The sequence below is a fragment of the Misgurnus anguillicaudatus genome, chromosome 24 (assembly GCF_027580225.2).
Source record: "Misgurnus anguillicaudatus chromosome 24, ASM2758022v2, whole genome shotgun sequence".
NCBI lineage: Eukaryota > Metazoa > Chordata > Actinopteri > Cypriniformes > Cobitidae > Misgurnus > Misgurnus anguillicaudatus.
In genome coordinates, this window is record NC_073360.2 from 27097269 (window position 1) to 27110416 (window position 13148).

The window sequence follows — 13148 nt, forward strand, 5'->3', positions numbered from 1 at the left end:
AGCACTCTTCCTGCTCCAGAGAGTGAATCATAGCTTACATCAACTTTTTAAATGGATTTCTCCAAATAGCATGCCAAACTTTACCTGTCGATTAGAAACTTCGCGTGGGAATCCCAACCTGTGCTTTTAGCGCACACTAGCGTGTAAAATAGTTTTCCAAAAACACTCTGGTCTTGTTTCTTTCTTCAGAGGCCTTTCTCTTCTTGTCATACAATTCGTAGAAACTTTTTCTCTTGCAACCCTCAGACATTTTGAAAAAACACGGTGCGAATGCGAGCTTCAATAAATGGCTGAAACCGTAGACCACCACACATAAACACCTGAAAGTGTGCATGTGCAGAAAGCGAACCTAGAGATGAGCACGTACCACGGCGTTACGTCTACATATCTCCAGAATGATTGACAACTGGGATGACCAATAGTCTTAATGATCCACCCAGAAAAAGAAAATCTTCCGCTATACCTTTAAAATGTCCTGTTGTGCATCCTTACTATCACTCCTCAAAACATTGTGTTCATCCGCGCTGTTTCGTGCCGATGTACAACTCACCTAAAATGTATAATTCCGCAATAGCTGCAATTGCAGATTTCAAACACAGATGGCGACAAAGAGGAAAAAAGCCAGACTGCAGCTTTAAAAATGTCTTTTATTGCCTGTTTAATTCATGCAGGTCCCAGAGCAGAACGTTTCTCTCTAAATCCAAACACCGGAGAGCTGCGGTCTTCCTCCCCACTGAGCCACTCTGATCGACCCGAGTACACCTTCACCGTTCTGGCCTCCGATCGAGGTTCACCACCTCAGAGCTCAACCACAGCATTGAGAATACAGGTAAGTCTTGAACTGCCAAGCCAGGCTTTATTCACACATGTCCTCTAATGTAGTAACCAGATTTTGCTGCTTGTCTGACAACACAACACTTGAAAGGGTAGCGAGATATATCTACAACCAGTCTAAATCATGCAAATCCACTAAATAATAGATGGATTGCACATCTGAGCAATAAAACCTCACTAATGGAAAACTATTATTTCCTCTGGACTGCAAAATACTCTATCCTCTAGTTTCCTAACAAATGTATCTTCTGCGTTTATTAGCCATGCCTAAGAAAACGACAAAAATTGTAGTGAGCATGGGGTCTTTGGCCACACCAGAGATTGCATTCATCATACGTTAAAAATAACACCTTACACCACATGAATCGAATCATCACCTTTTTATTACATGCAACATGATGGATTTAATACCATTATATGACAATTTGCAACTTTTAATTTATTCTCTGAGGCAATGCATCAAGTTTACATGTGGACTAAGCATCATACAAAGGAAATATGGAATCATCTAGCTGGCCTAATCAAGCTTCGCATTCTTGCATTGCAAATTTCCATAGCCGGCTCTTCTCTCCCAGTCCAATTCTTGTAACCTTCCGCAAGCAATGCCGGGAAAGTACTCTCAGCTGGGTAATTTCAGATGCTCTAGAAGATGAATGTCTCAAGTCTGACTTTTTACCCCTCCTGGCCGTTGTTGTAGGCAACATTTTAACTGTGATATTAGGGCGTAAAACATTTAACGTAGGAGTGACCGGCATCTCCCAGCTGCGGCGCTGGAAGTGCCAGCTGGACTCCCTGCTATTTCGTGTCAAAGTCTAGGTCTCATTATACAGTTCAGTAGCTCTTTGAAGAACAGAAAAGTTCTCGTGAAATACCCCGGTGATCAAATTAATATTTCTCAAATGAGTCGAACGTAGTGGAAACAGACGCAAACGACAGCAATGGTAGTAAATTTCTATGTGCAAACAAATGGAAAACACATTTACGCCATCTGACTATTTAATATCGGCACATATGTGCCAAAACAATTTATAAAGATCTTAATTGATTTCTGATTAACATGAAACACTGTTTTCGTCAAGAATTCGTATTCAAAAGCCCCAGTGATGTTTTGTTGGCACGGCCCTTGACGTGCCATTTACCTCTTAATGTGGGATTAATTACTTCTTTATCCTGTTATGTTACATTAGAGGATTTGGCCTAAAATCATCTCGTGCCATTACACTAATGATCCTCGTGCATAATGAAGATTTCAACATGGTAAATTAATGGGTTATTCATGAGCACCTGCGTGCACACCACCCTTTAAGTTTCAAACCCTTTTTTTTCCAGTAGGCTTAAACCGAAGTATGTTGCATAAGTTACAATAATAAGATGATAAAGTACTGAGGCTTTGTACATGTTTGCCCTTCATTTGTCTGTAACTCCATCTCTATTTTTTCAACTTGGTGCTCTGACACTTATAGGGGCAGTTTCTCGGACAGGGATTAGACTAGTCCTAGACTACAATAAAAGTAAGAACTGTCCGACCTGAAAACAACTTGCACTGACATGTCTTAAAATACATCTGTACCCATGGTTTTGTTTCAAAATGCACACAGGTAATGTTTTTAGTAAGGCATGTTTGTTAAAACTGGTTATATTTCCTAATTAAACTAAGGCCTAGTCCTGACCTAAGATAATCCCTGTCTGGGACACCACTCCATGGTCTTTCATGATTAAAGAAATGTACATTTATGTATTTGGCAGGCACTTTTATTCTAAGCGACTTACAGTATATCAGGATCAAACCCGTGACCTATGTGTTGCAAACACAACTGAAAATGTCCCACCTGTTGAAAGAAATCAACCCAAGTTTCCATATTAGAAAGTGTGTTGCTTTGAGTTTCTTTGAGTAAGGATTTTGTACATGTTTTTAATAATATGCTGCTTTGCAAAATGTGAATGTTCTGACAGTTTCCATTTCTAATTATGTTTACTTTAATCTGGTATTATTTTTTCTGGCAGTCGAAGGCCCATCAAATTAACTTTGATTAATGCAAGTTGGTTTGTTGTTTGAGCTTGTTAAAGACTCCAAAAAGTTGTGCTTTTCATTCCAAGTGAAAAGGAAACACAAATGTTGGATGCATTAGTTGGATTTTGTTTGCCGCCGGGACTAGCGAAGTTTCAATAAATTAAATGATATGAATGATTATAAATGTACATGTCCTCCACTTTTATAAGAAAATGTCCTGATAATTTACTCACCCCCATGTCATCCAAGATGTTTATGTCTTTCTTTCTTCTGTCGAAAATAAATTACGTTTTTTGAGGAAAACATACTCAGCCCATGTCATCCAAAATGTTTGTCTTTCAGTTTAAAATACTCTTCTTCTTTTTTGAGAAAAACATTCCAGGATTTTTCTCTATATAGTGGACTTCAATTGAGCCCAATGGTTTGAAGTTCCAAATTGCAGTTTCAATACAGCTTCAATGGGCTCTAAACGATCCCAACCGATGCATCTTGAATGTGTAATGATATAATCCACATTTGACCAAAATTTAGTTTAAATGGACATACGTGCATATTTTACAGTAATGGTGGTCGATATGCGTTCTTTCGCTCATTAATTAGAATGGCCAAGTCGCGTTTCATATTGACAGATGAATACGCTCAGTTTATTAAATAGCCTACGTCTTAGTTTATTAAATACGCTTAGTTTATTTAATATTAGTTATAAATTAATTAAATGTCTCTTGCAAACTACGAAGGGACAATGAATCAATACACTGACATGGTAATGCTAGACAGATACTTTGCACAGTCCTACCGTAATTTTGTCACTCCTAGATGTACGTCTGGCATCAGGGGGAACGTTTACCTCGATGAAGGAAAGTCATTGTCTCCCCAGGCTATTCGGCTATCCAGTGCTGAGCTTCGATGAAACTTCGTGAGACCGGCGAGATGCTTCCACAGGGCGGGAGATACGCAGCGTGATTGACAGCTTTGACACCAAATGGATATACGTGAAAATCAGATGACATGATTTCACAACTTTTTATTGGCCATTTAGATATGTGAAGCATACTGTATACGTAAATGAACCTGGACATTCAATCCGTCGAAAAATCTCAAAATCAGCAAAATGGACATACGTAGTTTTTATCGGACAGCGACAATATGGTGATTTGACAATAATGCTACTTATTTGACAGTGTTTCTTTGTGTCAGTTTATTGTTTTAAACGCTTCCGTACATGTGCGTTTCGCATATGTCATGCATAACTTCTGCCGTGATTATGTAATATGTAAGGTTGCAGATGCGCATTCTAGGGCTAGTGCAAGACGAAAAGTACAAGTACATGAAAAAGTACATCTTTTGGGGTTAAAAAGTTGATCGTTTGGCTAGATAAGACTCAGTTGGGATGGTTTAGAGCTCTTTGAAGCTGCATTCAAACTGCAATTTGGACCTTCAAACCATCGGGTTCAATTGAAGTCCACTATATGAAGAAAAATCCTGGAATGTTTTCCTCATTTTTTTTATTTTTGACTAAAAGACAAACATATTGGATGACATGGGTTGAGTAAATTATCAGGAATTTTTCTTACGAAAGTAGACTAATCCTTTCAGTTAATGTTCGTCATTTAGCAAAATTCGTATCTAAATAAAACATGTATCTATCTTTGCAGGTTCTCAGCTCAAGTAAAGGCTCGCCCTCTGCAAATTCCCAATCATTAACCTTAAATTCTGTGGAGGGAGCCAAACCCGGCTCTGTCGTGGGTTCTGTACGTTCCCCTGATTCTCAGACCCTTCCTGGATCCCGGATCATATATACCGTGGTTGGGAGCACTGACCGCGATGGAACCTTTGTAGTAGACCGCGAGACAGGCGATGTTTATCTGGCACGCGAGCTTGACTTCGAAAAGGCACCGCGGTACACCCTTCAAGTTGAGGTGGATGACTTCTCCATGCCGCTTCCTAAAAGTCACTTTGTTACGTTAATTATTGACGTACAAGACAGCAACGATCACGCTCCACAGTTTCCACAAGACCCCGTTACCATAGTCGTCCCCGAGAACATGGAGCCCGGGTCCTCTATCTACACCTTTCACGCCATAGATAAAGACGGAAGCGGACCTAACAGCGAAATACACTACTCGATCCTGCAACAGTGGCCGGACAGCCCAGACCTTCTGTTTTTGGATCCCATCACAGGGGTTTTGTCTTTGGGGATGATGTTAGACCATGAGAGAGCGGCATCCCTTCTATTGGTGGTTCAAGCGACTGATTCAGCTCCTGATGTGAGTCAGCGGCGGCGTGGGACGGTCACCGCTCGTATCTTTGTCACCGATGTGAACGACAATGAGCCTGTTTTCATCTCACCGTCAGTGGTTAGTGTTATGGAAGATCAACCTGTAGGATTTGTCGTGGTCTACGTCATGGCTGTAGATGCAGACCAGGGTGAGAACGGACGGGTGTCGTACCGTATCCAAAATGGCAACACGGGAGGGAAGTTCAGCCTTAACCCCGATACAGGTAATTTCTGCATTTCTGTTTGCCTTGCATCTTTCTTGTACTTCCAGGTCACTTTCTCATAAATGCTCTTTAGTTCACTAATCCTAAAAACCTCCAGCTCAGCATTTATTCATCCAGCGCAAGATGTGCTGCTTTGTGCCGAGAATTCCTCACACTTTTCCATCATGTGTGTGTGTGTGTGTGTTTGCATATTTGTTTTCATTACATAACACAGAAGTGTTAGAGAGTACACAGCGCTCAGCTGGTAGCAATTTACTGTATGTTCTGCCACCGACAGACAGCTCAAATTGTGTTCCAGCGTGCTTTGTTGTAGACCTTAATATGTCTCTACCCCACACACAAAACCCATGGGGTTTATTGAAGTATGGAACTAGATCAAACCTATTATTTAGCATGTGTTTCAAAACCTCAGCTTACACCCTTGTTGATCCAGCAGTACAGATCGTTCCTCATATTGATAACTGCTTACATTAATAATGGATTTTTCCTATACTTATACAAAGGTGTTACTGCAAGCAGATTATTTACAGATTTCAAAATATGTTTTATTCCAAAAATGTTGTGCAGTTTCAACTAGACGTGCAATTGTTAGTAATTATACTGATTTAATTCTCATGAACCACATTTCATAATGCAGTCCATAGAGAGTTAAATAAACAGAACATGGAAACTCTGTTCATTTTAAGTTGGAAAAAAACTAAATTTATGGTGGCATACGGTTTAGCGAGAGTCATATGTTCATTCAGTACCCACTGTGATGGATTTAGTGAATGATTCATTAAAATGGTTCATGAGTCAATGAGTGATTCGTTGACTCAAAAGAGTTATTTGTTTTTGAACTAGCCTTGCTGTGTTTGTTTTTCCCAAGTGGCAACCTTTTGATCTCTCTGATGAAGCCAATACGCAGTGACTTAAACTGCAATTCATCGACGGGCCACTAGAGGCAGGCTCCAAAAGGAAGTCAATTCCCATAGACCCCCATGTTAAAATGGCCAACTTTACAACAGAAAATAAAGTGTATACAGCCTGGTACAAAAGTGTTTTGGTCTGTAAAGCTAATTCTGCCTTTCATGACAACTGTGAGGGGGTGAATTTTTTCCAGTCATCCGTTTAAATTATATTAAGCCTTAAAGTTCTGCATAATAAGGGCATGGCCAATTGAGTGATGTTGAACAGCTACTGCAGTCACTCGAGTCGAGCTAGGTGGGCGTAGTTTCAGCAACCAGCCACCTCAGCTTCACCCGCATCCCGCCTCTTTACCAATTTTCGTATATCCGCGAGTGATGCATGGTGACGCCAAGATGGCGACGGTAGGCACTGCCTACTTTTGGCTTCAAAAACGATCTTTAGAAACCTATGGGTGACGCCACGGACACAACGTCCATATTTTTTACAGTCTACACTGTAAAAATTCCAACTTCAACATTGTTCTTTCAAGAAAGATAATTAAGTAAATTGAACAAAGATTTTTTTGTTGAAGGGTTCAATTTATTTTTATGTGTTTATTGAATGAAATAAGCATAATCATTCAGCTAACAAATATTATTTTGTTAACTGCACTTAGATATTTAACTTTTTGTCCGACTTGTTTACCCAACTTGCCAAACTGAGTAATCTATACAAACAATAAAAAACAATGGTCCCAGCATGCATTGCGACACGTTCAGTTCTTTGGTTAATATTTACTAAAAAGATGACTGTTTTAAGGTTTCCTGGCTTTATTTATGTTGTTATGTTGTTAATGTTAGTTATATGTTGTATTTAGAGTTATTTGAAAGAATTATGTTTGTTCATTGTTACCATGATTAAGATGTGTGTGTTCAGTGTAGAGGAAGGCACAGTGGGTTAGCGCACAATCGCACATCATTATTGCCTCACAGCAAAAATGGTTTCTGCTTCAAGCAAGGGCTAAGTCAGACAAAGACTTTGTCCAGGAGACCTTTCTGTGTGGTTAGTAGTGATGGGAAGTCCGACTCTTTTTTGTGAATCAGTTCTTTCGAACAGTTCGTTTCAAAGAACTGGTTCAAAAAACCGATTCACCAGTTCTTTAACGTACTTTACGTAATGACGTCATTGGCATCTAATTCTATCATCCAGGAGGGTAAATACATAAAAAAATTCAAAAATTCCAACTAAAGCACATTCAAAAACTTTTAACAGAAATCATGATCAAGCTCATAACAACTTAAAATACTGCACACACACACACCTAACAAATACATTTTAGTCAAAACGGTGTTTAATATAACTGTTCCATGCATATTTCGCATAAGTTTTATGGTAAAATTAAATAAACTTACTTTATGTCTGTCAATCATCTTAGTTCATGTAGGCTATAGTATTAGCACAGCAACTCACTGATGTCCGTACTGTTTGGCTCACGCTAGCTCAGTATCCACAGTTCTTTGATTAGTTCTTTGGACGTGTCCGATAGAAACTGTTCTCAAATCAGTGAACTGGTGACTCCATAAATGCAGCAACCTGTTCCTGACTCAAGAGTCGCTGTATCGTGCTTTTCAGTAACACATGCGCAGTATTGACGGCTCATCAAGTCGGACGCGTCCGATAGAAACCGTTCTTGATTCAGTGATCGGTGACTCTGGAATACCAGTATGTTTGTTGCGCATGCTCAGTATCAACAAAATTCACCATGTCTCGGTTCAGTCAGCGATACTTTTGGGGACAGCTTCTACGAGTTAAGATGCGGATTACTCTCTCTTAATTAGAATCGGAATGACTGTCGAGCACATCTGAAAGTGAGTAACTTGTGGATCATTGCTGTCTCGAGACACAAACTTTTTAAACGATTCAGTCCGATTAGGTGTACTGATTCCAATCGTTCACTGAAAAGAACCAGTTCAAAAGAACGATTCGTTCACGAACTGGACATCACTAGTGGTTAGCTGAACTGGATACTAAATTGCCCTTTACCCAACTTGTGTGTGGATAACAGTGTATGGATGTAACCTGTTAACATGCTGAATGTAGCATCTATTTACATATATATCTTTTGTCCGAGGTAGTGCAAAAGCGTAGAGGTGGGGTCTAATTCACATATTTATATCTATAGCATTTCCCAAAAGCATCTTTAGCCAACAACTTTTCGTCATTACTGACAAAGTTCAATGATTTGGTGTTTCCCGAAACCTTGGTTCAAAGGAACATTGGCAAGCTGCATTGAAAATTTGTTGTTAGAAGCATAGCTCCTTGTTATTATAATATGTAGACTTATGTTGATCATGCTTTTGAATAAAATAAGCAAAAAACATATAGTACATTCTATATCCATTATTCTAAATATATAAAGATTTTATTTTACGTCTTTAAGTTTGTAAACAGAATTAAAGCGCTTTATTTGAAAACATATATATATATATATATATATATATATATATATATATATATATATATATATACACAAGCTTTAAAACCTTGGGGAATTCCTGGGAGAAGTGATGTAAGAGGGAACTTGCAAATAAATTAAATATCTTGAAATTAAACAACAAATAACTAAATCACAGTAACAAAATCTTTCGATGCAATGTACATTATTTACAGCAGTAATCTGACATTAAATCGATTTAAACAGATTAATTAGTAATCCACCTCCCGCGTGACATCATCAACTAGGTTGTCGAACCAACATGGCTCAAACGACGAATGTGCGACAAAGTTACTACGTTTCTGGAAAACAGTCTTCACTAGGTAGTTCGTTTCTACAGCTATGCATTGTACTATGGTGGTTCAGCAGCAAGTTGCGTCATTGTTCGGGAAATGCACCCCTGTGCGATTCAGTAGAGGCGGGGACTAATTTGCATATTTATAGATCCGCATACAAAATGAGGCAAGGGTGTAAAGTTACATTCAAGCTGTTTTAAAGCATGAAAAAATGACTGTGACAGGTAAAACTCTTATATATGCTATTACGATGAGTTTTAACTGATATAAATTTCGACTATAGGGAGACTATAACCATAATAACCCTAAAGTGACGTTTATCTTCCTTACAAAAATCATACTGTCTGTACAAACAACCTTACTTACTTTAGAAGTGTGAAATAAATCCCTAATGTAGGAATCATCTCTGCTGTTGTTATTTTTAGAACAGAAGAGGAAAAATCTTCCTCTCGGTTTCTCCGCATGCTATCAGAGCATGACGGCTGAGGAGTCAAGTTGTCTGAAAATATTTGAGCTAGTAATTCTAACCAGATTAAGCCCTCGGAGGCACGTTAGCTCAGTGTTATGGAGATAGAAGAGTGGGAATGAGTTGAAACAGAACAAAAACACCCTCTAGTGTCTCGGTTCCCATCGTGCCCGTATAGTCCTGCTTTACATCATTGCGTCTGATTCTTAAAAGCATTCAGTTGAGATTGGATCAATAGAAACGCCGCTTGCTTGCGGTGGGCTGACGACAAGGGCGCTGGCACCCCCAAAATTTGAGCAGGGCACGGCAGGCAGGGCGGTTGCGTGTCTAGAGCGTTTGTTTATTCTCCCATTCTGTTTTCTGTGGAAAAAACTCATAAACTGCGGGCGGATAGTTGAGCTCGCGTACGGCTCATGCAGATTCAGGTATTGAGGGTTCTGCATGGAAAGAAAACTCTTCTTTATCTGCTACTAGCATGTTATTGGCACGCACCGCATGACTTCCGCTCGTTTTTAACGCGGCAGAAAGGCGTCAGCTCGCTCTGTGCTGTGCTGTGTAAATCATATGCAAGATCACAGCATGCTGGAAATCAATCTTTGTCGTGTGAGCGTGTGAATGAGGCTTTGGTTAAAAGCAAGTGGTTTTGTTTTGGCTTCAGTCTTCAACCCTTTACATCATGGCTTCATTTATTGTGTAACTGTTTAAATGCTGTACAGCAAGCAACTACTCACATATAGTGGCATAACAGATTGCTTATTTCCCCTATAGGGTCTTTGTCGATTCTTAGGCCAATTGACCGTGAAGAGCAAGACCTCTATAACCTGACCATAGTGGCAGAAGATCACGGTTCACAGCAGCACTCCAGCACACAGTTACTGTCAATCCAGGTGATTGACGTAAATGATGAAGCTCCGTATTTCGAGGAAAGTGAATATGAAGCTTTTATTGCAGAGAATCAGCCTGCAGGAACCACAGTGCTGGTGGTTTCAGCTTCTGACTTGGACCAAGGTAAACACACACACACACACACACACACACAAACACACACACACACACATATATATGTACCTTTTAACATATATCATATATTCCCTTTATCACATACAGTACCATATATAATATATGTTTTGCAATATCTATATGTTTAAAGCTAAAGTTTTTTACCACTTTTGTCACCTTTTGTTTTTGGTCCCTGCATCTCTGACTCTAATGCCACACAAGTTTATGACCAGAACTTCTCAGATATACGCATATGGCGTCACGTGAGAAAAGTTAATTTCCACCTTGTGAGGTTTGCAGTGGTCACATCCAGCCCTTTTAACGTGACACGAAGGTCTGTTTACGGCTAAGATTTCCCCCCAAAAAAACATAGCCGAGCCGAACCCATCAAAAATAAAAGCGTGTGGTTTTAATTGGTGCCAGCCCAGGGGATGATGAAGGGGGGGCGCAGCATTCTCCTGGTCTTACTCAGGGGCAAATAAAACAGAAGGATCATAAACTTTCTCTCCATGAACAATTAGCGAGGTAAACAGGTGACACTGTGCCAGATCGCTCGCCTTTTGCACGCAATCCGCCATCTACACACCAGGGGGAGGGGCAATTGCGCTTAAACGGCAATATTAACTACAAACAAATAAAAACAGGGTGCGCCAATGTGTTTACCCTTTCCGTGAGAAAAGTAAATTGTACACAGTCGCTTTTTACTCTACAAATGTGATTATTTGTAATGCACGCTAGCATTGCTGTGGAGATAGGGAATTCACTGATTTCTTCTTTTTCCAAAGGGACCAATGGAGACATAACATACGACAGCATTGTGGGGGATGAATTTGCCATCCATCCGGTGACAGGAGTCATAACAACCGCCAAAGCTTTGGATAGAGAGGTCCAAGGAGTTTATGCCGTGACAGGTACTCCCATAGATAGAGAATATCTGCTGATTCAGAACAGAGAATGTGTTTTAGATATGTTTAATGGCTAGGATAACAGTTGCTGCCAGTTTTATGTCATGGCTGAGCACATGTTTGGCTGGTCGATTTATAACCATCTTTCTCATAAACAGTTTATGTCAGAGATGGTGGTTCTCCGCCCAATTTCGCCAAGACCACAGTGCGTGTGACCGTGCTGGATGAGAATGACAATAGGCCGGCCTTTGGCAGGTTGTACTACAGTCTGGAAGTGCCTGAGAACCAGGAGCCTGTGACACTTTTCACCATTAGAGCCACAGATCAAGACTCAGGAGACAATGGGGTGCTGCACTACAAAATCACAGGTGGGTCTCATGATGCTGTTGTATTTTTCATCTTGTAATGTGATTAATTGTGCAATTCCATAAAAACTGTTAATTGCACATCAGGTAACAACATTGTGTGCTTTCAAATCTTGACAGAGGGCGACCGTTTTGGTGATTTCCATTTGGACAAGACATCAGGTGTGCTGTCCACATCCAGGCCTTTGGACAGAGAGTCCAAAGCAAGATACACCCTCACTGTGGAGGCACAAGATCAGGGCACGCCATCTCTCACAAGCACCGTCACTTTGGACATCAATGTGTTGGATCTGAATGACAACAGCCCAGTGTTTCCTAGCAGCAGTTACTCTGTAGAGATATCCGAGGACGCCCCAGAAGGTTCTCTGGTTCTGAAGGTATCAGCTTCAGATCAGGATGAGGGTTCCAACAGCCAGCTTGTATACTTCCTGAACCAGGAGTCCAAAGGTATGTTCATCGTGGACCAACACACAGGTCGGATCAGTACAGCAGCAGTCCTCGACAGAGAAAAAGTCTCCTCCTACAGCTTCAGAGTCTATGCCATGGACTCCTCAGCCGCCAACCCCCATAACACCAGTGCTCAGGTGACCGTCCACATCTTGGATGTAAATGACAACGCCCCCTTCTTTATCACAGACCCACTGATCATAAACGTCTCAAGCAGTAGTGTCTCCAACCATAAGGTTCTGGCTACTATGAGAGCCGAAGATAAGGACTTTGGTGCAAACGGTTCAGTGTTTTATCGGTTTGCGAACCCGGTCAAAGGGTTCACCATAAACTCCTTGACAGGAGCCATCCAGGCCACCGAGAAGCTCCATGCACTAACCCAGAGCCAACGGACCCTCATTGTGGAGGCAATGGACCAGGGAAACCCATCCCAGTCGTCTCTGGGAGTTGTGGTTGTGTACATCAGAGAACAGAGTTATCAAGGTGTTCGTTTTTCTCGCAACACCAGAGATGTTAGCCTGCAGGAAAACGCTGCCAAAGGTGTGATAATAAACTGTCAAATACAGGAATATCATATGTCAAATATTTCATAATTACCTATTAATACTAGATAAAAATGTCAGTTCCCTTTTGTCCCGAAGTGTCACAACTTTGATGCAGCGTCTCATTCCCTTTTCAGGGAACAAGGGTCACAGTCATAACTCGAGACGTTCCCTTTCCAGGGAACTCACGCTGCATCAACGTAGTGATGCTTCAGGAACGCCTCTGCATCACTACGCTGATGCAGCGTCTCATTCCCTTCTCAGAAAACAAGGGTTACAGTCATAACCCGAGACATTCCCTTTCAAGGGAACTCACGCTGCATCAACGTAGTGATGCTTCGGGAACGCCTCGGCATCATTACGTCGACGCAGCGTCTCGTTCCCTTCTCAGGGAACAAG

At 40.8% G+C, this 13148-nt stretch overlaps 1 protein-coding gene across 1 annotated transcript in view; it reads left to right on the plus strand.

Annotated features, from left to right (window-relative positions):
* Nucleotides 1–13148, plus strand: part of dchs1a (dachsous cadherin-related 1a) — a 126300-nt gene that overhangs the window by 104896 nt on the left and 8256 nt on the right. The window contains exons 9-14 of the mRNA XM_055196909.2: nucleotides 672–829; nucleotides 4501–5347; nucleotides 10260–10499; nucleotides 11276–11401; nucleotides 11554–11763; nucleotides 11881–12747. Of these exons, the coding sequence (XP_055052884.2) occupies nucleotides 672–829; nucleotides 4501–5347; nucleotides 10260–10499; nucleotides 11276–11401; nucleotides 11554–11763; nucleotides 11881–12747 (2448 nt within the window). The remainder of the gene's footprint in view (nucleotides 1–671; nucleotides 830–4500; nucleotides 5348–10259; nucleotides 10500–11275; nucleotides 11402–11553; nucleotides 11764–11880; nucleotides 12748–13148) is intronic.